At 39.6% G+C, this 24371-nt stretch overlaps 2 protein-coding genes across 6 annotated transcripts in view; one reads left to right on the top strand and one right to left on the bottom strand.

Moving 5' to 3' along the window:
- Positions 1 to 3250: 3250 nt before the first annotated feature.
- On the bottom strand, positions 3251 to 19680 carry glipr2 (GLI pathogenesis related 2). Of its 2 annotated transcripts, none has more exons than XM_003222239.4 (6): positions 19541 to 19680; positions 15822 to 15942; positions 9235 to 9343; positions 7131 to 7234; positions 6423 to 6500; positions 3251 to 4568 (listed from the first exon to the last, which is right to left on the bottom strand). In XM_003222239.4, exons 2-6 carry the CDS (start codon positions 15832 to 15834, stop codon positions 4408 to 4410), a joined length of 465 nt encoding a protein of 154 aa, XP_003222287.1. In that variant the 5' UTR covers positions 15835 to 15942; positions 19541 to 19680; the 3' UTR covers positions 3251 to 4407. The 2 variants fall into 2 exon arrangements, with proteins under 2 accessions (XP_003222287.1, XP_008111182.1); XM_008112975.3 differs by lacking the exon at positions 19541 to 19680 and adding an exon at positions 19321 to 19527.
- LOC103279179 (zona pellucida-binding protein 2) overlaps positions 19677 to 24371 on the top strand; it is a 44917-nt gene continuing 40222 nt past the window's right edge. For 2 of the 4 annotated variants that reach the window (XM_062957893.1, XM_008112973.3), the window contains exon 1: positions 19725 to 19864. The gene's annotated coding sequence lies outside the window, so the exon portion shown is untranslated. Of the gene's footprint in view, positions 19883 to 24371 lie in introns of all 4 variants that reach the window. The other 2 variants (XM_008112969.3, XM_008112974.3) reach the window with 2 other exon arrangements.

Here is a 24371-nt window from a genome sequence, read left to right as displayed (position 1 = left end):
TTGCTGGTAAGACAACATGTTGCAACGGTGGAGGCATACACTACTTTCTCCCCGTTTTCTGATGGAGCTTGACCGGAAGTACACGTGTTGTGAAATGGGCTCTGTCCTGAAAGGGGAGAACAAGAAGTGTAGGATGGGCCATGTAGGCCATCTGATGAGGTCACAACTCAGGTCTTACAAAGCCAGGGTCAGTTTCCTTGATGAAGTCTATCCACCTGTAATGCAATCTACCTTTTTTCCTACTGCCTTCTGCCTTGCCAAGTGCTTCTTCTAGTGATACTTTCAAAGTACAACAGTGTCTGTTTAGTCTTGGCTTCTAGTAAGAGCTCAGGCTTGATTTGCTCTAGGACACATTCTCTTAGTGGCAGTCCATGGCATCTGCAGACTTCTCCTCCATCACATTTCAAATGAGTTGATTCACTTTCTATCAGTTATACATGAAAATTAATAGCACTATGGCATGGATAGTCCTGACTTTGGTATTCAGTGATATTCAGGGGCTGGGCTGTGGCGCAGGCTGGTGAGCAGCCTGCTGCATAAATCACTCTGACCATGAGGTCATGAGTTCGAGGCCAGCCCGTGGCAGGGCGAGCACCCGTCAATTAAAAATAAAAAAAATAGCCCCTGCTTGTTGCTGACCTAGCATCCCAAAAGATAGTTGCATCTATCAAGTAGGAAATAAGGTACCACTTATAAAGTGGGGAGGCAAATTTAACTAATTTACGACGTTGGAATGAGGAAGTGCCGTCACAGTGGATGATGAAGCAGCTGCTCCCCCGTGGCCAGAATCAAACATCCCCTCAGGAGAAGGTTAAATTGCCTCTGCGTCTGTCTGTCTCTGTCTCAGTTCTATGTGTATATGGGTATTGAATGTTTGCCCTATATGTATATAATGTAATCTGCCCTGGGTCCCCTTCGGGGTGAGAAGGGCAGAATATAAATACTGTAAATATATAAATATATCTTTACATTGTAGGATGTTGTCCATTTCTTTCATAGCTACTCTTCCAAGTCCTAGACTTCTTATAAATTCTTGACTGCAGTGCTGATTGTGATTAAAGACTGGGACAAGGTATAGGACACTTTGTACTGTCTTCATTGTCGACCTTAATGTTATATGAACAATCTGTGATCATTACTATAGTTTTTTTCATGTTCAGCTATAAATCTGCATTCACATTTTCTTCCTTGATTTTCTTCAACAGTCATTCCAAGTCATGGTGTCATAAGTATATATTAAATTTTTGCTATTCCTACTTTCAATTTTCACACCTCCTTTCTCGGAGTCTAATTCAGTTTTGCATATATGTTCAGCATAGAAATTATACAGACGGATGATGGCCAAGACATGGCCATGGCTGAGAGGAAACTGATAGCCTCATGAAGCTGGAGAACTTTCTTCTATGCGGTCTGTTTTTCAAGGGTGTTTCTTCATTGTTTTAGTCATCTAAAAGAGTTATCACAGTTTCACAGGCATGGGAAACATGCTACAGCAAGCCACAAACACACATTAAATGTTCCCCAACACTATATCTATGTATGTATATGTATTGCCCTAGTATATTCTGTACTACATTGCAATCCCTAGATATAGGTATTCAATACTAGTGAACACGAAGACCTATATCCAATGACAACCTACCAACTGCATCAATGGAAATGTGACTGGGTCTACTAATGTAAGATCCATTCATTGGTCTACTTGAATATAAACACATGCCATTTAATTTAGCTAAAATGTACTCTGTGTAACAGTGGTGGAGACTTGTCGCAGAGATTCAATTTTGAAATTCCTGATTATAAGCAAGTATTCTCACTTTTGTTTGTGAAGTTTAAACAAAATAAAACAGACCAGAAATCAAAACAGACTATATTATTTCAGATTTCTGAAAGTACAAAATGAAGCCATTTAGTTTCAAAATGTAAAAGCAGAACTTCTATCAAGGACCAGGCTAGAAATAATATTGGGCCAAACAGTAGCTTTTCCCCACTCCTGCACTCTGTCTAGGGTCAGTATTGTTGGAAATAGCAACCTTCTTCAAGCCTCCACTTTTATAAATGATTGTTTGCTTGCTTACTGTACTGTATATGTATGTTTTGGTATGCAGCTTTCCCTTTACTCTATGTTTCTTGAGGTTGTGGGAGGGGCTGCAGACCACATGATCAGATCTGGGACTGCTCAGATCTCAGACTCCATATTAGAACACAGAAATGCTTGAGACTTCAGACTCCATTTTAGAGAACACAGAGAGACGCTATGAGACCATGGACTGTTAAAGCAAACTCATGTTGCTATTGATTATAAGAAAGATGTCATGTGTTATCTGCACAGAGAAACTACTTCAAATCTATCTGTAATTGGATTGACAAGTTATGTACCTGTATGCTGAATACATGAAGGCTGTGCGTAAACCAGAAGTCTACTTTCTTTTGTCTCTTGGGAGTATAATATAGAATCAAGAGTAGATGTTTTTGGACACTGAAAATAACACTTCTGGAACTCTGCTGCTTTTGTGCATTGGCATAATCTCTGTTCCTAACAGATCAGTGACAACTAAGTTATCAGTCTAACAACTGAAAACCAAATCACTTTGCATAAGTACATGTGGTTATATACCACTGAGTTGAAGATTTTACTCAAACAAGTTTTTGGCTTTTCTCTGGAAGATCAAAGGGTTATGATTTTCAAATGGTTGTGAATGCCATTATTCTCCAAAAGGTTATGAAGATTCTGGTTTTCTAAATGGTTATGGTCTCTAAAAGGTCATGCCTTTCCAAAAAGTATACTCAGCATTGCTAATGACTTCTATGATTCCTGGTTAATGGGGGAAAATGTTACTTCATACAAATAATGGATTTGTTTTGGTGAGGTTTCCAGTCATTATAGCAATTGGCATCTGACTTAAGATGGCTTTAAATGTTCGTATGTTGTTTTCAGAAACACAGTGAATGAATATTAACAAAGGTATAGGGCCGGGTCTATTTAGGAAGGGGTGGAATTTGTGGGATTAATTTCCACAAAGGCTAAAAGGCTCATAGACTGATCCACATTCTGGTAATGGAAGGCAAGCCCTAAAGTTTCCAATGTGCTCTTTCCTATCCCAGCAGTCAGAATTCAGATTGCACAAGACTTGGATACTGATCTACACTGTCCCCTAAATATGTTGTTATATGTGTTGTTACTGCCTCACCAGAGTTGTGGGCACTACCAAAGCTATGCTTGATTTGGTTTGATGTGGAAACTCTCAGCAACTTGGATTCTTTATTCATATTCTATTATTTCCCTGTACTCCCACAGAAAATATTCTGGTCAAAGAGAACCTCTAACATACATGCACTGAGTGACTATAATGAATATATAATTGTGTACCAAAATGTAGCCAAGTATTATTGATACATTATATGAATCCTAGATTGAATTCAGATTCCAATTGGAAAATGTTTCATAATGACAGCATAACATGTTCATTATATTAAAAACTGCCATTTCCACTTACTGTTCTCTACAGTGCTACGTAAAATGACCACTATTTTTCCACGTGCAATATATGTCACACAATGGAAGAGGTTAAGAGTGTTAAAGACTAAGAGTTAAAGTTAAGACTTCACTGCAAAAAAATGTTAGTCCCACAGAAATTAAGGTGATTGGCTGCTTAGTTTAAAACGTTGGAACATCTAAACAGATTAAAAGAATAATCTTAAAATTACAACATTTTGGTATAACTAGTATGTTACAAATGGATTTTGAAAATGTACCCTGCAGAAATGCAGAGCTCTAAAAACATTCATATAAACTTTTAATTTTGCACATTCCCCATTTTGTTTGAAGCAGCTCCTCTGTACCTTAGGACTGGTTCCATACAAAAAGTGCATTTTGATGGTGCAGATGGGGTTGCTCCTGACTTAAGCATGTTTGAAGTTGCCGTCTCTGTAAAAAGTGATACAAATCCATTGGCCATTCCCTGTGAAGTCCCTGTTCACTTTCTCCTGATCAACTTGGCTGTAATAAAAAAAAAACTCAACATATTCCCATGTTTTAGAGATTGCTTAGTTTTCTGTCTCTATCAGGATAAAAATAGTGATCTCAGTGGAGATGGATGGAAGGCTATTGGAAATGAGCACCTCTTATCACTTTCCAGCAATCTACAGCTCCAGAGAGGGGACTTTTGTAACCCTACAGACTGTGGGTTGGGGAGACGAAGCATACGCCTCACCCTAACCAAAACCAGATGCACTCCTCAGGGCAAAAAAAGGTTGTACAATTCTCTTCTAAATATTGTTTGCAAGCACAGGATACCATCTGACTTCATTTCAACTTAAAGGTCTGCCCAATCTAATGCAATCGATTCCCCAGTTTTGCTTTCCTTGGTTGTTGAAAGTAGTCCTCTGCTCTGTCATGTGACTGAGTTATTTCTTTGGTGGAAGAACGTTTTGTTCATACTGGCCAGGGTTTACAATATTGCCAGCAGGTACATATCGGGCCACCACAAAGGTGGAGCCGTCACTTGCTGCTGCTTTTCCAACTCCCATCTTTTTTGTGCTCTTCCAAACCATTGCTGTGAAGTGTCCTGCAAGAAAAAGCCCAAATCAAACGTATTAGTTTTGAGCAAGGGTTTGGGAATAATCTTGAGCATAATTAAAGAGATGTCAAATTATTAGTTCCAGGAGAAGAGATGCAGGGCCCTTCCACACAGCCATATAACTCTGAATATCAAAGCAGATAGCCCACAACTGGGTTATCTGAGTCCACACTGAAAAACATGCCGGTGGTTCTATCGACAGGCTCCTCGGCATGGAAGAATGGAACAACAGCACCTCCTCATGGCCGAGTCAAGCACAGCTTCCAGATGCCGGAAATGAAAGAGGGAAGCCTGTCTCTGTTTATATATTGTTTGTCTCTGTCAATTGTATAATGGCATTGAATGTTTCCTCTATATATTATGTACCTGTAATCCACTCTGAGTCCCCTCATGGTGATAGAGCAGAATATCAATAAAGTATATTATTATTATTATTATTATTATTATTATTATTATTATTATTATTATTATTATTATTATTGGAGGGCCTGTGATCCCGGCCATGAAAGCCTTCGACAACACATTATTATTATTATTATTATTATTATTATTATTATTATTATTATTATTATTAACATTGAGGTTGGGAGGCCATCTGTCAGGGTTGCTTTGCTTGTGCTTTTGTGCACAAAGGCAGAAGGGGGTTGGATTCAATGGCCCAAGGGATTTTATACAACTGTATGAAAGGGGCTTAGCAACTGTGGAATGTTAAGGGACTGCATTAATACTACAGGGAACCTTGAAGGGCTGCAGCTGCCCATTGCAAACACTTGTGTCAAATATTATATTACTAGCTTGGATACCCGGAACTGCCTGGGTTATTTGAAAAAGTCATTTTTTATTTTACAAAATGCATAAGGTTGTAGGTGAACTACAACTCAAATCATGCCAAGTTAACCCCCTGAAACTCCATCAGTGGTTAAAGTTTGTAATGTTTGGCAAGTTTGCTCTAAATGCGTCATTGGTAGGGTCCATGTAGTCTCTGGTTGCAGCATGAACTACAGTTCCCACCATGGAGGGTCAGTCCCTTCAAACCCCTCCAGTAGGTTCAGTTGGTCATGGGGGTTCTGTGCCAAGTTTGGTCCAGATTCATCATCAGTGGAGGTCACAGTGTCTTTGGATGTAGGTGAACTAACAACTCCCAGAAATGAAGGTTAGTTCCCCCCAAACGCCTCCAGTGTGTTCAATTGGTCATGGTGGTTCTGTGTGCCAAGTTAGGTCCAGGTCCATTGTTGGTGGGGTTCAGAATGCTCTTTGACTGCAGGTCAAATCCCAGTACCTACAACTGCTATAAATCACGGTCAGTTCCCCCAAACCATTCCAGTATTTTTTGTTGGTCATGGGGATTCTGTGTCACACTCTCTGTCTCAGAGAAAAGGGCAAGGAAACCCCCCATTTTTAACTCACTTCTCTCTAGGGAAACCCCGGGCTTTTAAACTCATTTTTCCAAACGAAACTGGCATTTTTAACTAACTTTTTTCCAGGAAAACACCACGCTTTTTCACTCACTTCTCTTCAGTGAAACATAACACTTTTAAACCCATTTATTTCCAGGGAAGCATGTGCAGCTGACAAATCCAGGGTGAGGCAGAGGTATCGGCTGGACAAAGGAGGGGATGATATCCCCATTTACAGATAGGAGATCCACCTCTGATGATACAGTCCAGGCAAACACGATCTTGACTAAATTCTCCTTGTAGCCACCGAACCTCCAGTGACCTTCCACTAAAAGCCTCCGTGGGGCACAGGGAAGTCCTTTGTGGGCTTCAGTCAGACCACAGACTGTATGTTATGCAGGCTTGTTATATGATTTTTCCAAAAGTCAGTGTAGCTCATACTCACCTGTCCCAGAGGAAAATCCTGGGTTCTGAAAGTTGTAATTATTTATTTCATTGTACCATCTTTCAGCTACTTCACTCCCTGCATGATAAAAAAAAAGAGATGTTGTGGGACTGCAATGGACAGAACAGACTGTCAAAAAACTTTACTAGTCTAACAGTCTTTTTCAAGGACTGTTGCATTTGGGTTATAGAAATTCTTTCTAATCACACTAGAATTGACATTTAGAATAGAGAGGGTGTCACACATTTGCAGACAGCGAGTGATAACCTTTTTCAAAATGAGGTAAACCAGAGAAATAATTATTTGACCACATTACACTTTCCTTTGACCACATTACACTTTCCTATATATGGTAAATGTTTTCCTTGTTGAAAAAAAAATACTTCAGGGATTCTGTTCATAATAAACAGTGACAGCCAAATACATTGCTTGGATGCCATGTACATGTATTGCCCTGGACATTTTTTCTCCCAACATTTGTGTTGGTCTCCCATACACAAACATACACACACACACACACACACACACAGAGAGAGAGAGATTAGAGAGACCAACACAAATGTTGGGAGAAAAAAAATGTCTAGGTCATTTTATATCTATATCCATATACACACATATACATACACATATAAATATTGGGAGGGGACATCAAATGGGATTGATAACTACATTATGTATTTCCTATCTTGTAATAAAAACTCCTCTTACCTGACTGATCATAGGAAGCCCATGCTAGATTTTCTCCACATTTTCCTTTGCTAGATTCAGGACTGTGTTTCAGGATTCTTGTACTAGCAAGTGCTTCGGAATACCTTGGATTAACCAAAACAACACATTCATTGCAGAACCATAAGCAAACATTTAGCTTTATGTGTATATAAAATTACCTGGTAGAGACAGAGAACTCATAAAACAAAATACATTTATTCGAGTATAATGAACCATCAAATGTAATGAGAATCTCCATTTTGAAGGTGCACATTATATAAAAAAGGATTTAACGCATTCAACAGTGCAAGCATAGTGCGTCAGGGATGCAGGCAGAGTGAATGAGGCTAGTTAGGAGCTCATGTCCCTCCATCAGGCCAGGACTGGCAAATTCGTCATCCTCGTGCAGTTCCCAAGCAGCCTCATTCATGAAGCCTTCAAAACTGAGAGGGAGGTTTCGAAAGCCTTGTGAATGGGGCTAGCTAAGCAGGAGGATCCCCCTCCCTCCCCATTCAGCCTCTGGGACTCTGGGTCCCTCCGGGTGATTCTAACACACCATCAAATCTAATGTGCACCTCAATTTTGATGTTGAAATTTAGCCAAAAAGGTGAGCATTGGATTCAAGTAAATATGGTATGACAAACACTTTAAAATTTTTGTAGAAAGGGCACAAAATTCAGGATGAATTGTGCAGTACTCTTTCAGCCAAATATTTCAGTTATAACAGGGCAACCTAATTATGGTCTCTGCCTCTGGTCCCCCTTTCAACTCTGCTTGATTTTCTCTCCCTTAATCCCAGAATATAAAGAGAAAGAGTTCTTTCCTTGGCTGATCCTTTTCCTTAGAACTGGTTACACTGCACTCTAAATATCAAATATTCCAACAGTCTGTCCATGTACTCCAGCACAACCTTCAGAGTTTTGTGTCCGTGCCTCTGAGTACTCGTCCTGGATCACTCTTCTAAGGTTTTGCAAGAAGCACACCTTTCCTGTCCCAAAAAATGGTTGCCATAATCTTCCTTGCAAGCATTTACAAAACAGAAGAGCGATCCAGGACAAGCGTGGGGGAAAGCTGAGTGCATGCACATGCGCAGCCTGGTTGAGGACGCAAGCCAAGCTGCAAAGTTTGGTGGGGGACTTTCCAACCTCTTTTATCGCTATGAGATGTGCCTAGATTTCAATGGGGACTATGTTGAGAAATGGTATTTGGGTCTGGCTTTCAACTGCATATGGTAAATGTTTTCTCCTATACTTCGTTCATTTTTAATTCCAAAACATAATCTACTTTCTGGATAGCCCTCGTATAACTCGTATATTCTAATGGAGCATCAGCTATTCATATTACCCTAAAACAGTGGTTCTCAACCTGTGGGTCCCCGGAAGTTTTGGCCTTCAACTCCCAGAAATCCTAACAGCTGGTAAACTGGCTGAGACAAAAGACCTGGGGACGCATAGGTTGAGAACCACTGTCCTAAAAGCAGATGTTTTTGGCCTCTATCCAGAAGTATTTTGATAGAAGTTACCTTATTAAAAAGTCATTATATGCCACTCCTCCTCTAAAAGGCAATGGTATTACATCTGGAACTCACTCCCGAGGGAGATTAGACAGGCCCCCACCCTCCTTGCCTTTCGAAAAAGCCTTAAAACCTGGCTTTTCCAGAGGGCCTTCGACGACTAATTTTTGGGGGTTGATTTGTCTGCCCATTTAATTTAATTAGAGAGTGTTCTGCCATGATTATTGATACCTTGCTGAGTACTTCTGCCACGAAGCTACAGAAGCCCTCTATTTCGGTCTAGAACTGTTTTATCTCCTTGTTTTTAACATGTGATGTATGTATTGATTGTATGACTGCTTTTCATGTTTGATTTTACAATGTGTAATTTATCACTGTTATTATTATTGTTGAGCCGCCCCGAGTCCCCTCGGGGAGATGGGGCGGGATATAAGAATAAATTTATTATTATTATTATTACTACAGCAAAAAGCAATCATTATCATGATTTGGAAATCCTGACACCAACTTTATTTGAAGGAATGGATCCATGAGGACTAGATAATTAAACCCAAGTACTGTGATAAGAACTAAAGAAATAGCTGTACTCACTGCTGTGCTTCCCTGCTTAAATTTTTGCAGAGTTTTAGAGAAGGAACCCCATGCTTCTTCCTGTAGTCGTTGTGAGCTTTCAAGACTTCATCTGCAAATTGTTTAGAAGCTGAAACAGTATAAAATATGAACACTGTGTGAAAATGTTGATATTTTGACAAAAAAGAATCAAAATTGGCACTGCAAAATCCTATATTCATCTTATGATTTGATTAATAAAATCAATTTTACCAACCTGTGTTATCCTCAAGGGAGTCTGGCCATGCCTGGTCAGACTGCCTAAGCTACACCAAAAAACCTTGAGTAGACCCTGGCGAGGGCTCTTGGGAAAACTACTTTTTTCCCTCTCCATCTCCTAATTGCCTTCCTTGTTTGTTGTGCCAGTTTTTTTTTCTTTTAGGAATCACACCTGTTATAGAACAATAACATCACAACACCAATCTTTGGCTGGGTGGGATACAGGGGTCCTGTGTCCCCAAGTGAGTCTGGCCATGCCTGGTCTCAAAATCAGTAGTATCTTAAGCCCTGTCTAAAACCTCAGGTCTCCTCTGCATATTGAGAGGAAAACCTCTCAGAATCAGTGGTATCTTAAGCCCTTTAGTTAGAGGGCAGGATCAGTGGGGAAAGAGGGAATGTTTTTAAGGAGATTTAGAGAAAGAAAAAAATCCCTAAAATTCGGGGGATGATGCAAACCTTTTCAGAGTTGGAGGGCTAAAAGTGGTAGAGATGCCTTCCATGTGTGGTGATTTTTACCCTTCTAGCCCTAAAACTGAGAGAAAGGGGAGCCTGGGCAGACCTTCCATTGCTGCCAATCGGAAAATGTATTCATACTTTTGGATGGCAGAATGAAAAAGCTCATTCGGATGGGCGCTGGTTTTGGAAGCCATGGACGGAAAAACGGTTAACGGGGCCATACAAATGGGACAAACAGAAATGGATAGCGATTTTATACAAATGCACAATAATACTGTGTAGGGAGCTGTGTAAGATTAACTTGGAGAAAAAAGGCTAAGAGGAGACATGACAACAATATTAACTACAGTAGAGTCTCACTTATCCAAGCCTCACTTATCCAAGCTTCTGGATAATCCAAGCCATTTTTGTAGTCAATGTTTTCAATATATCATGATATTTTGGTGCTAAATTCGTAAATACAGTAATTACAACATAACATTACTGCATATTGAACTACTTTTTCTGTCAAATTTGTTGTATAACATGATGTTTTGGCGCTTAATTTGTAAAATCATAACCTAATTTGATGTTTAATAGGCTTTTCCTTAATTCCTCCTTATTATCCAAGATATTCGCTTATCCAAGCTTCTGCCGGCCCGTTTAGCTTGGATAAGTGAGACTCTACTGTATTTGAAAGGATGTCACATCCTTTCGAGAGAGAAAAAAATCCCTAAAATTTGGGGGATGATCCAAACCTTAGGAGATAGATTGTTTTCTGCTGCTCTGAAGACTAAACACAGAGCAATGTAAAAAAGAAATTTCATCTGAACATTAGGAAGAACTTCCTGAGAGCAAGCTCTATTTGGCAGTGGGATATGCTGCCTCGGAATGTGGTAGAGCTCCTTCTCTGGAGGCTTTTAAGCAGAGACTGGATGACCATCTGTTCGGAGTGCTTTGATTGTATTTGTAACTGTACTTGTCAATGAAGCTGAAGCTTCATATTAGAACATCTCATGTTTTATTATAATATATTTAGAAAAATGTTTTAATATGGTAATATATCCATATAAACTAGATAAAATACTTTAAATTTAATGCACAAATACAATATATTTTCATTTAGATTACCATAAATACAGTCATTAATTGTGTATATATTGTCTCTTACTAAACTTTTCACATGTAAGACTTGATTTGTAGATCTGCCATCAAACTATATTGTATTAACACAGCCTAATTGTACAAAAAGAAAGTTACATTGGCATATACATGCATACAAATATTTCAGATAAGCAGTGATTATCACTTCATCCCTCCTACAGCAGAGACACGGAGAAACTCTTCTAACACATGGTAACTATCAAAACATCAGACCAACAATCGAGGGGTGTTAACATTCCTTAAAATTGCAACTGTCCTAGTCCTAAGAAACATGAGCATGACTAATTCACTTCCTCTTTTTGTAGCCTCTGGAGCCTTAGAGACATCCAAACAAAGCAAGTATTTTTTTACTTTCATAGTCTCAGCATGACAGCTTTCTCGGGCGATGGGGAAGAGAAGGGAACAGCTGGACTTTCCACTAAACTTGGAAGCAGTAAAAGTGAACATTGCTTGAAAAAGCAAGCTTTACAGGAAAGCATTAAGTAAATTTAAGGCCAGCCATTTACCGAAGATTTCTTCAGGAACAAACTCACCAAGACCACTCAGTTCAGCCATTTCAAACAATTGAAAGCTGGATGAAAAACCCTTGTGGACAGCATCCAAGCTTCTAAAGCCCATTTTGCCAAAGAGGATGCCCGGATAGGACAATGAGTCATTTTGACTCCTATGGTTTCTAGACCAGCTCTTCCCATTCCGTGAATCTAGTCAAATGTACATCCTGACCTTTGTGCTAGATTGCTGTCTCCTTAAAACAGTCCCAAATTTGCTATGAAGGCAAGGTATACAACTCAAAGCAGCCTTAGCATAAATACAAAGGTTCTCCCTAGGGTTCTTCAAAAGCACACCTGATGTCATCTTCACTAGCGCAGTTAGAGATGTCATTGAACAGTAAACTGACTCCAGACTGTCCCACTGGCTCTTATGAATATTTTAGGCATAAAACCTCCCTTAGGATAGAAAAGGCTATGAACAACCTGTAGTGACATACAAGAGGCCATTTGTGGACTAGACAATGGAGCTGACTGTCCAGTCAAGGTTTCTTGTTCAATGGTTACAGGAGTTGAAATTACAAGAAACTCTCTCTTACTTCTTGCTTCCAGACTGAGAAAGGTGTGCTCAATGGAGCTGAAGTCAGTTAAAGAAATCTAGTGCCATCTCTGCTTCAGGAGGTTTTTATGAGATCACATGGTATCCAATTCAGAGAAAGTAAATAATAATAAATAATTTTTTTCTTAATCTCTCCTTATTATCCAACATTTTCACTTATCCAATGTTCTGCCGGCCTGTTTATATTGGATAAGTGAGACTCTACAGTAGTTCAGATGCTGTGGATAAATAACAGAATTACCGACAGTGCTGTGGATTTCAAAGAGACACGAATGGAGGATAAAATGGAGAAACGTGTCAAGAGGAAGGCGTGTCAAGCCAACCCCTGTCGGGATCGCCTTTCATCTGGAAGCCAATGTCCTCACTGAAAGAACATGCAGGTCAAGGATAGGTCTCTACAGTCACCTACAGACCCACCGCCAAGACCTTACACTTGGAAGGCAATCATGCTTGGCCACAAGTGATAGCCTATGATTATCTATTCATCTTATATACAGGATATATAAAAGACCATCTTGTGCCATAGTAACCTGACTGTAGGTGAAGATCATAAGTATGACTGGTTGGTAAACAGGACACAGTCTTGTCTGACACAATGCTGCATTTGTGGAATTCTCTCCCAAAGGAGATTGTTATTTCACTGGCATTTAGAACTTTTAAATTTTAAATCTAAGGTTTGAACAGGATTTTGATAAGAAGTCAGAATAAATGGACCAGGCAGCTAGTCAGCAGTGACACACAGTGTATGTGTGCATGTGACACTGGTGGAGAAGATCTCAACGACAACAGCAGTGGCACTTTTGCTAAATATGATTGGTACTGTGCAGAAGCAGATACCATTTAACCACTTTTGGAAGATTTTTACCACAAAAAACCTCTACAACAAAACAATTCAAAAGAAAGTAAGAAATCTTAGAAAATTCTAAATCAGAAGGAACTCAATCAGCAGCTGAAAAGAAGACAAGCACAAACAACATAGTATCTAGTCATATAACTGGACTCAATCTGCTATGTTCAGGTGTGGAAGGAAAGTCCAAAGCTACACACTGTACACAACAGAAAGATTGTGGAGGGACCTGCCAGAATACATCCGACAGCTAAATGAGCTGTCAGAATTTAAAACTCATCTAAAAACTTATCCCTTTTGGCAGGCCTATCCAACCAGTTTTAATCATGAATTTTAAACTTGTGTCCTGTGTTTTAATCTTTGTTCTGTGTATTTTAATATGTATTTTGTAGAAATGTTTTAATATGTGTATTTTATAAAATGTTTTAGATGATTATGTGCTTTTAGTGATGTTGTAACCCACTTCAAGCCATGAGGAGATGCAGGTAAGAAATATAATTATAATTATAATTATTATATGAATCAGGGAGGACAGGCATTGCAAGAACAAGATATGGAAGGTATAAACACTAGGGCTATGTGATAAAAATGTTTTAATACTCATTACAAAATTGGGGAGGGGGTGAATTGTTTTTGAGGGTGTTTCTGAAATTATAGACCTTAACATTTTTGTAACTATAACAGAGTAACAATTTTTATTACTTTTGTTGTTAAGTAATTGAGCAAATGGGGACCTTCAGAGGCTCATTTCTCCCTCATTTTTAGAGCTATCGTGATGAAACTTGCTATAAATGTATTCCACATTTTCCACTGTTCGCTTACCACATTTCAGAAAGTTACACTCATCCACTAATTTTGGGAGAATTTTTGAATTTTTATAAACATTTTTTAAAAAAAACAAATACAAGAGCTATCTACTTGAATTTTATATACAATGCAGAAGATATCAAGGGCATCAATCTCCGGAAGTTTCAGAAAGATTCACACATCTACTGATTTTGGAGGATTGTTAAAAGTTTAGACAAAAACACTTATTCCCCCAAAAGCCAACAATCCTCTTGAATGTCTGTCTAACAGTGTGTCTACTTGACACACAATTAACCTAGGACTTCAACTTAGCAGAGATTTATACTATAACTTGCTTACTTTAGTCCTCTTTGCAGATTCAATAATTTTATTTATTATTAGACTGACTCTAAATGGCTGCCTACTGCATCTGTTGGCCTACTGCCATCAGGCTTTCTTATGCTGAGCACTACACTCTGGGAAATGTAGTTTAGGGCAGGGCTTTTTTAAATTCTCTGCCACAGGCGGCCTTCCCTTCCCAAACTACATTTCCCAGAATGCTGTGTTCTGAGTCTCCTGCTCAGCCCAGCTAGGAATAGGACAGGAATAGGACATTCTCAGTTAGATAATTACACAACATTTCCTGATAATTACACATTACTCAGGAAATGACAATCTAAAAAAGAAAATAGATGGCATTAATTACAGTCAAGGATTACAATGCTAATGAATAATACCAATAAGATTTCAGGGAAAGTCTATTAATATAGCCATAATACAAGTTCCATAATTAGGCTCAGTCATAAATCCAAATGAAGACTGTTGTTAATTCTACTATAAAACTGAGGCAGAAAAAAAGGACACCAACTAGAAATGCCACTCCCATTTTTGTGCTGAGGTCGTGAGACATCCCTGCCCACTGTGCAAAAGAGTTAACTGTATAGTTTAGCTGCTTTAAAAAAAAAACGCATGCCACCGTCCCACCAAATTAAGATCTTAAAGATCACTTATACTTTTTTCCCAGCTGACACAAGCTGTCTATAAATTGACTAAACAGTAACTATTTTCTGATAATACTAAACAGTAGTGACTGTAGTTCTGAGACAGTTCACATGATCAAACCATACCAAGTAGTGTAAAACTAGAATAATATTACCTGGCTATGAGACTTAAGGGATGCCACTTTTATTTTTGGCAGGGATTCTATGTTTTTAAAAACTGTGTATGCCCAGCATGTGCTTGTTTTGCATCCTTGGAATGCTAATGAAAAATAACAACTGTTATATTCCTCTTTATTGCACAGATGTAAAAACACATGGCCAAAAGGCTAAGGAGCAATATAAAACTATAGAAGTTTTGCCAGAAAATAAAGCTTTTCCACAGAGCTCTTCTCATCACCTTGAGTATGGTTGCCATGTAATTTTGATTCTGATTCAGAATAACATTATTTCCAGGAATGCCTCGTTTCTGAGCAGCCTTTAGGACAGCAATACTAACTGCACAGACGCCATCACTATGAAAATATGAGAAGCTATTTCAATTATGAGCCAATGCAATACAGAAGAAAGAGGATTTTTGCAAGTTCAGTGGTACGAATAGAGTGAAAGCAAGAAAAGTTTCCTTCCATTCCCCATCCTTGCCTGCACAGACCCAGCATACCATGAAAACTCTTTGAATTCTTGCCAAATAGTCTGCTAGTCTTCCTTGCTTGTTCACTGCATACCGCTAATCACATCCTTCCAGGAAACCGTTGTTTAAATAAAAACAGTCTTTTAGATTACTATCTTATACTGACGTTCAAATGATATATCTAAGACTAGCCCTTTTGTAAAATAAGAAATCATACACAGAATTACTGGGTTTCACTACTACACAGAAACTCCTCTCATGCTGTTGAACAGATAATGCTGAGCCATCGAGATTTACAGAAAGTATCATGCTTTTAGCAATAATAATAATAATAATAATAATAATAATAATAATAATAATAATAAAAAGTTGTTTCACTAACCCGTCTTTCCCATGGTCACGTTCTTGATGATTAGCTACAGAGGCAGCTTCTTCTCAGGGTTGTTGCTTCTGCTTTGCTACAAATGGTTTGCAATTTCCTGGTACAGCTCTGAGCTCATTGCCTGCACAAGACAGAATGTGAACAATAAAAGTGCAACCACCCATTCACAGTATTAAAGTAGCCTGGTGATGCCTTATAAGGACTAAAGCCATTTTTTTCCTTCTTCTTCTTAACTAAATGCTTCTTTGTGGTCAGAGATTATTTATCTTCCAGATAAACTCTGCAATGGAATAGCCCACTCTCACTGTACAGTTTTGCATACCAATTTAGTTAAGCAATTGGTTATATGCAGAAAGCCATTTTTCTCTGTGGAGAAAAATGGTAAAATGATAAAATTTGAAATTGTGCCCAATTTCCAATAGGAAAACAGCACAGAGAAGGAGCTCGCTTGCTCCTGACTTCAAGAAAATGGTAAAATCCTCTAAATACAAGAAGTACAAATTAAGCACCATTATTCTGAAGAAAGGAAGTTACCAACATATTATTATTATTTCTTCTTTTTTTCTTTTCTTCTTCAACCTCTTTTTTCCTACTTTCCTATACCCCAAATGTTCCCCCACTTTTTATGTAAAGAAAACTCTTTTTATTTCAATAAAAATTGTTTAAAAAAAGAAAATGGTAGAGTAACATATGAACTTATTGTTTATGGTGTATGTTCAATAGCAATATCCTCCCATGGATTCAGGTCACACATGCAGCTATCAGTAATAAGAAATCAAGGTATGCAGTGTGTGTAGCCACTTGTGGCCACAGTTAACAATAGGCTGCTCAGTAAATTATCTAGATCAGTAAACATAGTAAAACACTACAAGAGAAACTATTTTCAAGGAATTGTGTGTCTCATGCTAAAATTGACCACAGCTGTTTCTTTTTGTGCAGTGGGAAGGGATGTCTTGCGAACTCAGCACAAAATGGGAGTAGCATTTCCAGATAATGTCCTTTCTTTCTGCCTCAGTTTTCTATAGTAGAATTAACAACAGTCTTCATGGATTCATGACTGAGCCTAATTATGGAAAGTCTTTTGACTATTTCAGTGTCTATTTTAAAGTTACGGGAACCCTCTGTGACCATTTTTTGTTTTGTTTTCACTGTAGTTTTGATTTTGTAATTTCTTCCTTGACCTTCCTCGATTTGATAATCTGGATTACATGTAGATGAGCCCCAACTGCTATAATCCAGTTCAAAGCAGATAATCTAGATTTTGTGTGGAAGTGTAGATGGTGCCCCAGCTGTATTGCCATATAATCATGATTATCAAAGCAGATGATCCAGATTAAGTACTCTGAACTGGATTATGAGTCTACACTGCCATATAATCCAGTTCAAAGCAAATAGTCTGGATTTTGCGCGGCAGTGTAGCTGGGGCCCCAGCTGTATTGCCATATAATCATGATTATCAAAGCAGGTGATCCAGATTAAGTACTCTGAACTGGATTATGAGTCTACACTGCCATATAATCCAGTTCAAAGCAGATAATCTGGATTTTGTGTGGCAGTGTAGACAGGGCCCCAGCTGTATTGCCATATAATCATGATGATCAAAGCAGGTGATCCAGATTAACTACAGTAGAGTCTCACTTATCCAACATTCACTTATCCAACGTTCTGGATTATCCAACGCATTTTTGTAGTCAATGTTTTCAATACATCGTGGTATTTTGGTGCTAAATTCGTAAATACAGTAATTACTACGTAGCATTACTGCCTATTGAACTGCCAAATTTGTTTTATAACATGATGTTTTGGTGCTTAATTTGTAAAATCATAACCTAATTTGGTGTTTAATAGGCTTCTCCTTAATCTCTCCTTGTTATCCAACGTATTCGCTTATCCAACGTTCTGCCGGCCCGTTTATGTTGGATAAGTGAGAGACTCTACTGTACTTTGAATTGGATTATGAGTTTACACTGCCATATAATCCAGTTCAAAGCAGATAATCTGGATTTTGTGTGGCAGTGTAGATGGGGCCCCAGCTGTATTGCCATATAATCATGATGATCAAAGCAGATGACCCAGGTTAACTACTTTGAACTGGATTATGAGTTTACACTGCCATATAATCCAGTTCAAAGCAGATAATCTGGAGGAGGTCCAAGCTGTATTGCAATATAATCATGATTATCAAAGCAGATGATCCAGATTAAGTACAGTAGAGTCTCAGTTATCCAACATTTGCTTATCCAACGTTCTGGATTATCCAACGCAGTCTGCTTTTTTGGAGTCAGTGTGTTTGTAGTCAATCTTTTCAATACATTGTGATGTGTTGGTGCTAAATTCACAAGTACAGTAATTACTACATAACATTGCTGTGTATTGAACTGCTTTTTCTGTCAATTTTGTTGTAAAACATGATGTTATCCAACATATTCGCATATCCAACGTTCTGCCAGCCCGTTTATGTTGGATAAGTGAGACTCTACTGTACTTTGAACTGGATTATGAGTCTACACTGCCATATAATCCAGTTCAAAGCAGATAATCTGGATTTTGTGTGGCAGTGTGGATGGGGCCCCGGCTGTATTGCCATATAATCATGATTATCAAAGCAGATGATCCAGATTAACTACAGTAGAGTCTCACTTATCCAACATAAACGGGCCAGCAGAACGTTGGATAAGTGAATATGTTGGATAATAAGGAGGGATTAAGGAAATGCCTATTAAACACCAAATTAGGTTATGATTTTACAAATTAAGCACCAAAACATCATGTTATACAACAAATTTGACAGAAAAAGTAGTTCAATACGCAGTAATGCTATGTAGTAATTCCTGTATTTACGAATTTAGCACCAAAATATCACGATGTTTTGAAATCATTGACTACAAAAATGCGTTGGATAATCCAGAACGCTGGATAAGTGAGTGTTGGATAAGTGAGACTCTACTGTAATTAAGTTCAAAGCAGATAAATAGGATTATCGGTTTTGATAATCTGGATTACATGTCAGAGTAAAAGAGCCCCATCTGCTATAATCCAGTTCAAAGCAGATAATTTGGATTTTGTGTGGCAGTGTAGATGGGGCCCCAGCTGAATTGCCATATAATCATGATAATCAAAGCAGATGATCCAGATTAACTACTTTGAACTGGATTATGAGTCTACACTGCCATGTTCCAGTTCAAAGCAGATAATCTGGATTTTGTGTGGCAGTGTAGATGGGCCCCCAGCTGTATTGCCATATAATGATTATTAAAACTGATGATCCAGGTTAACTACTTTGAACTGGATTATGAGTCTACACTGCCATATAACCCAGTTCCAAACAGGGAATCTGGATTTTATGTGGCAGTGCAGATGAAGCCTCACACACATTCCCAGGCCCCAATCCACATTCTTAATCCAGACGATCGGTTTTGAGCTGGATTACAGGGCAGTGGAGGAGGAAACAGCCAACAGAGGCAAAATAATGCTAAACTCAAGCAAAAAGAAAAATTACCTCACAACCTCTGAGGATGTAGGCGAAACGTCACGAGAGAATACTTCTGGAACATGGCCATACAGCCCGAAAAACATACAACAACCCAAAAAGAAAAGGGTTTGGGGAGGAAAGGAAACTCGGTTCTCAGCGCCATGCTGCCGGGATAGAGCTGGTCTTCATTATAACGCCCGGTTCTGTTTATTTTCCACATGATACGTGTAAATGAAACGATACTTACGTGGGGTTCCCGCGGGTCTACAGCTCGCATGCGCAGAGGGAGCGAGGTCTCCGCCTGCTTTGGAGTAAAGGGTGCAGAGATAAGGATAAGCCCTCGCCTCTCGCTCTCTCTTTCTCTCTCTTTGCCTTAACGGCTTTCTGCTGAGGCTGCCTTGGCGTGGAAGGTGGGGCCTCCGAAGGGGCTCAGAGCTGGAGGCCTCCTTACTGTTCTCCAAGCTGGCTATTGATCTTGGGCGAGGAAGATTTGCACTGGTCGGTTCGTAGCCATGGCCCTCAGACACACCCCGCTCGCCTCAGAGCTCTCCTGGCAGGCCTCCGCCCTATGGTTATTATAGAAATATTTGTAATGCGATTTATAAGAAATTTATTTATTTATTTATTTATTAGCGACATTTATATCCCGCCCTTCTCACCCCAAAGGGGACTCAGGGCGGCTTACAAATTATATGTGCGTACAATATATTATATTATTAGCATAGCACAATATAAGCATTATATATTACTATATTGCACTATACCACTATATTGCAATATTATCAGTAATACAGTAGAGTCTCACTTATCCAACACTCGCTTATCCAACATTCTGGATTATCCAACGCATTTTTGTAGTCAATGTTTTCAATCGTGATATTTTGATGCGAAATTCGTAAATACAGTAATTACTACATAGCATTACTGCGTATTGAACTACTTTTTCTGTCAAATTTGTTGTATAACAAGATGTTTTGGTGCGTAATTTGTAAAATCATAACCTAATTTGATGTTTAATAGGCTTTTCCTATCCCTCATTATTATCCAACATATTCGCTTATCCAACATTCTGCCGGCCCATTTATGTTGGATAAGTGAGACTCTACTGTATATTACTATATTGCACTATACCACTAGATTGCAATATTACAGTAGAGTCTCACTTATCCAACATTCTGGATTATCCAACGTATTTTTGTAGTCAATGTTTTAAATACATCGTGATATTTTGATGTTAAATTCGTAAATACAGTAATTACTACGTAACATTACTGCGTATTGAACTACTTTTTCTGTCAAATTTGTTGTATAACATGTTTTGGTGCTTAATTTGTAAAATCATAACCTAATTTGATGTTTAATAGGCTTCTCCTTAATCTCTCCTTATTATCCAACGTATTCACTTATCCAACATTCTGCCGGCCCGTTTATGTTGGATAAGTGAGACTCTACTGTATTACTATATTGCACTACACCACTATATTGCAATATTATTAGTAATAGTACATGTTGCCGATGACAACGTAGTCTGTGCGCATTCAGTAGAAGACCTACAAGCCACTCTAAACACCTTCAGAGAAGTATACGAGAAGCTCGGCCTCTCATTGAACATCGAGAAAACCAAAGTGCTCTTCCAACAGGCACCAGCTAATCCCTCTGCAATGCCAGGAATACAGCTTAATGGTGTAACATTAGAAACGTCGACCATTTCCGCTACCTTGGCAGCCACTTCTCCACAAAAGTCAACATTGACACTGAAATACAACACTACCTAAGCTCTGCGAGTGCAGCATTTTTCAGAATGAAGCAGAGAGTGTTTGACCGGGACATCCGTAGAGATACCAAGGTACTTGTTTACAGAGCCATTGTCCTCCCAACCCTGCTCTACGCCTGCGAAACGTGGATGGTCTACAGACATCACACCAAACTCCTGGAGCGTTTCTATCAGCGTTGCCTCAGAAAAATCCTGCAAATCTCTTGGGAAGACAGGCGGACAAATGTCAGCGTGCTTGAGGAAGCAAAGACCACCAGCATTGAAGCGATGCTCCTACGCCATCAACTCCGCTGGACTGGCCACGTTGTCCAAATGCCCGATCACCGTCTCCCAAAGCAGTTGCTCTACTCCGAACTCAAGAACAGGAAACGTAATGTTGGTGGGCAGGAAAAGAGATTTAAAGATGGGCTTAAAGCCAACCTTAAAAACTGTGGCATAGACACTGAGAACTGGGAAGCCCTGGTCCTTGAGCGCTCTAATTGGAGGTCAGCTGTGACCAGCAGTGCTGCGGAGTTCGAAGAGGCTTAAGGGAGAAGTGTGCCAAGAGGAAGGAGTGTCAAGCCAACCCTGACCAGGACTGCCTTCCACCTGGAAACCGATGTCCTCACTGTGGTAGAACATGCAGATCAAGAATAGGTCTCTTCAGCCATCTATGGACACACCCCCAGGACCCCACGACTAAAAGACTAAAAGACGAGGGATCGTGTGCCGTCGCGCCTGGGGCTGTAAACTCTTAGTGAAAGAGGCATGGACGTGACATCTTTCCCCAGGGGATTGCTTCTTGCCCTCCTTTAGGGAAACTGGAACTCCCAAGGACCAAAACACTGTAGTTAACTCAAAAACTGGGTTTATTCTTCACAAAGGGGGTAAAAGAAAATATACATTACAGTCTTTGATTGTTTAAGTCCATGAAGCTTGTCCAGATCCCTCTTTCTCTGGCTGTGAATACCGGAGCAAACTCAGCCTCAGTCCAATGACCTATATCTGAAGACAAGAGTCTTCCTCTGTTGCCAAAGGACTGATGTGAAGGCGCTTGAGACTCCTCAACGTTGTTCAGGTTGGCCCTGAACATGAAGTGTGAGTCCCAAGGGTAAGAACCTCAGAATTGGTGCTGAGAGGTAACTTTTGAAGGGCTTTCAGAGCCAAGCCTCTCTTTCACGTCCATCCGATAGAGTGGAATGAAAAGGAGGAAACACAGTCCTACTCCAGGAAGAGGTGGAGCCAAACAGTTTAGCTAAGTGAGCAATATAACAGGTACAAACAACATTGATTGACAGATATAAATAACCAATCCAACTACATTTACAGGGTAAGGGCAAAATCAGGCATGATACAACAATTCAGATCTTGAAACTTATAGTTTGACATATAGATGGCGCCACTCGCGCCGTCACACTCCCGGCCTAGATTTCCGGACTTTCGGAAATCTAAACAAAATGGAGTTAAATACCTTTAACTCTAATAACTTTAAGACTGTATGTCTTCTGAAAATAACACAACCATGTCGCTGATAGGCCTGTCAAACAAAGAAACCTTTTCGTTAGAGACGACCTTAACCTGGGCCTTGCGCACTCTATTGTCAGGACTAGGATATAATTTTGACACAATACCCTTAGCCCATTGGTTTCTAGGAGCATCTTTTTGTTTAAGTAACACCAAATCCCCAACCTTTATGTTGGCACTTTCACGTTGCCAGATCTTTCTTTTCTGTAATAAACTCAAGTATTCTGACTTCCAACGTTTCCAAAATTGGTTAGCCAGAGATTGGACACGTTTCCATTGGGCTCTATATGACCCTTCTGCAACAGGCAACATGATATCGTTCCAACCCGGAACCTTATGAGTCAAAATCAAAGCAGGAGTTAACAACTGGGGATTGTCTGGGTCGCTGGTAAGCGGGGCCAGTGGTCTGTTATTGATAATGGCTGAGATTTCAGCCATGAATGTGACAAGCATTTCGTGTGTAAGATACTTGTGTTCTGTTAGGATGGAGCTGAGTATCCTTCTGCAGATACCTATCATTCTTTCCCAAGCACCGCCCATGTGAGACGCGTGAGGGACATTGAACATCCAAACTATTTGCTCTTGATTTGAAAATTCACGGATGGCTTCATCCTTCTCAAATAGGGTCAGACAATCGAGCTCTTTAGTAGCTCCTATGAAATTGGTCCCATGGTCAGACCTGATGGTCTTAACGGGGCCTCTGATTGCTATGAACCTTTTAAGGGCATTGAGGAAGGAAGATGAATCCATACCTTCAATTACCTCTATATGTACTGCTCTAATCACCAGGCATGTGAAAAGTACTGCCCATCTTTTGGAGTTGGCGCTGCCACCCCTAGTTTTCCTTACAGTGACCTCCCAAGGGCCAAATACATCAATGCCGATGTGTGAGAATGGGGGGTCAGTGGCTGTCCTATCTGGTGGTAAATCCGCCATAAGTTGACTTTGACAATCACGCCTAAGATGTCTACATTTGACACAATTATAAATCACTTTACCAACAAGTTTACGAGCATTAACAATCCAAAACCCATTGTTTCTTAGGGCAGACTCAGTAAATGTCCTTCCTTGGTGTTTAACCTTTGCGTGGAAATGCTGTGTCAACAGCAGAGCTATGTGGCTATGGTGTGGCAAAATAACAGGATTTTAAACACAGGATCTAATCTTTGCTCTCTTTAGTCTGCCTCCAACCCTAAGGAGACCCTCATTGTCCAGGAAGGGGTTCAAGTCCTTTAAACAACTATTTTTGGGCAAGGAAGCCTTTCTTTCTAGACAAGCTATTTCTTCTAAAAAACACTGTCTTTGAGTGGATCTCAGGATGACTGTTGAGGCTTTTGAAAGATCTTGGGGCTGAATTGCACCACTGTTTTTTGTAGTGATGTAATGTATGAGCCTGGCAATGGCTGCCTGAAGTCTAGTCCGTTTTGAAAATCTTTCAAACTTGGCTGGATTTAAACCTTGCCTTGATAAGTCTTGGCCATCGATGGTAGATTTGCAGGACTGAATTTCTGGCAACTCAGTGTCTTTGAGCACGGAAATGCTTTCTGGAAAGGAAGGATTTTGAAGACATTTGGGTCCAGTGATCCAGGATGACTTGGACAACTTTGCGGCTGATGTTCCTCGGGATGTCACATCTGCCGGATTTTCTGAAGTGGATATGTAATGCCACTGCTCTTCTCCCTCCGCACACATGCTGGCTGGTTCAGCGTAGTTGCTTCTGAAGAGGTCTTCCACAAACTGGGTGATCTGGGTCTTTACCTTCGGATCCTTTAGCATCCTTCTTCTTAAGGACAGGAGACGA

This window comes from Anolis carolinensis, chromosome 6, assembly GCF_035594765.1.
Source record: "Anolis carolinensis isolate JA03-04 chromosome 6, rAnoCar3.1.pri, whole genome shotgun sequence".
NCBI lineage: Eukaryota > Metazoa > Chordata > Lepidosauria > Squamata > Dactyloidae > Anolis > Anolis carolinensis.
Note: the sequence above shows the minus strand (reverse complement) of the source record. Positions and strands in the feature narration are given on the sequence as shown.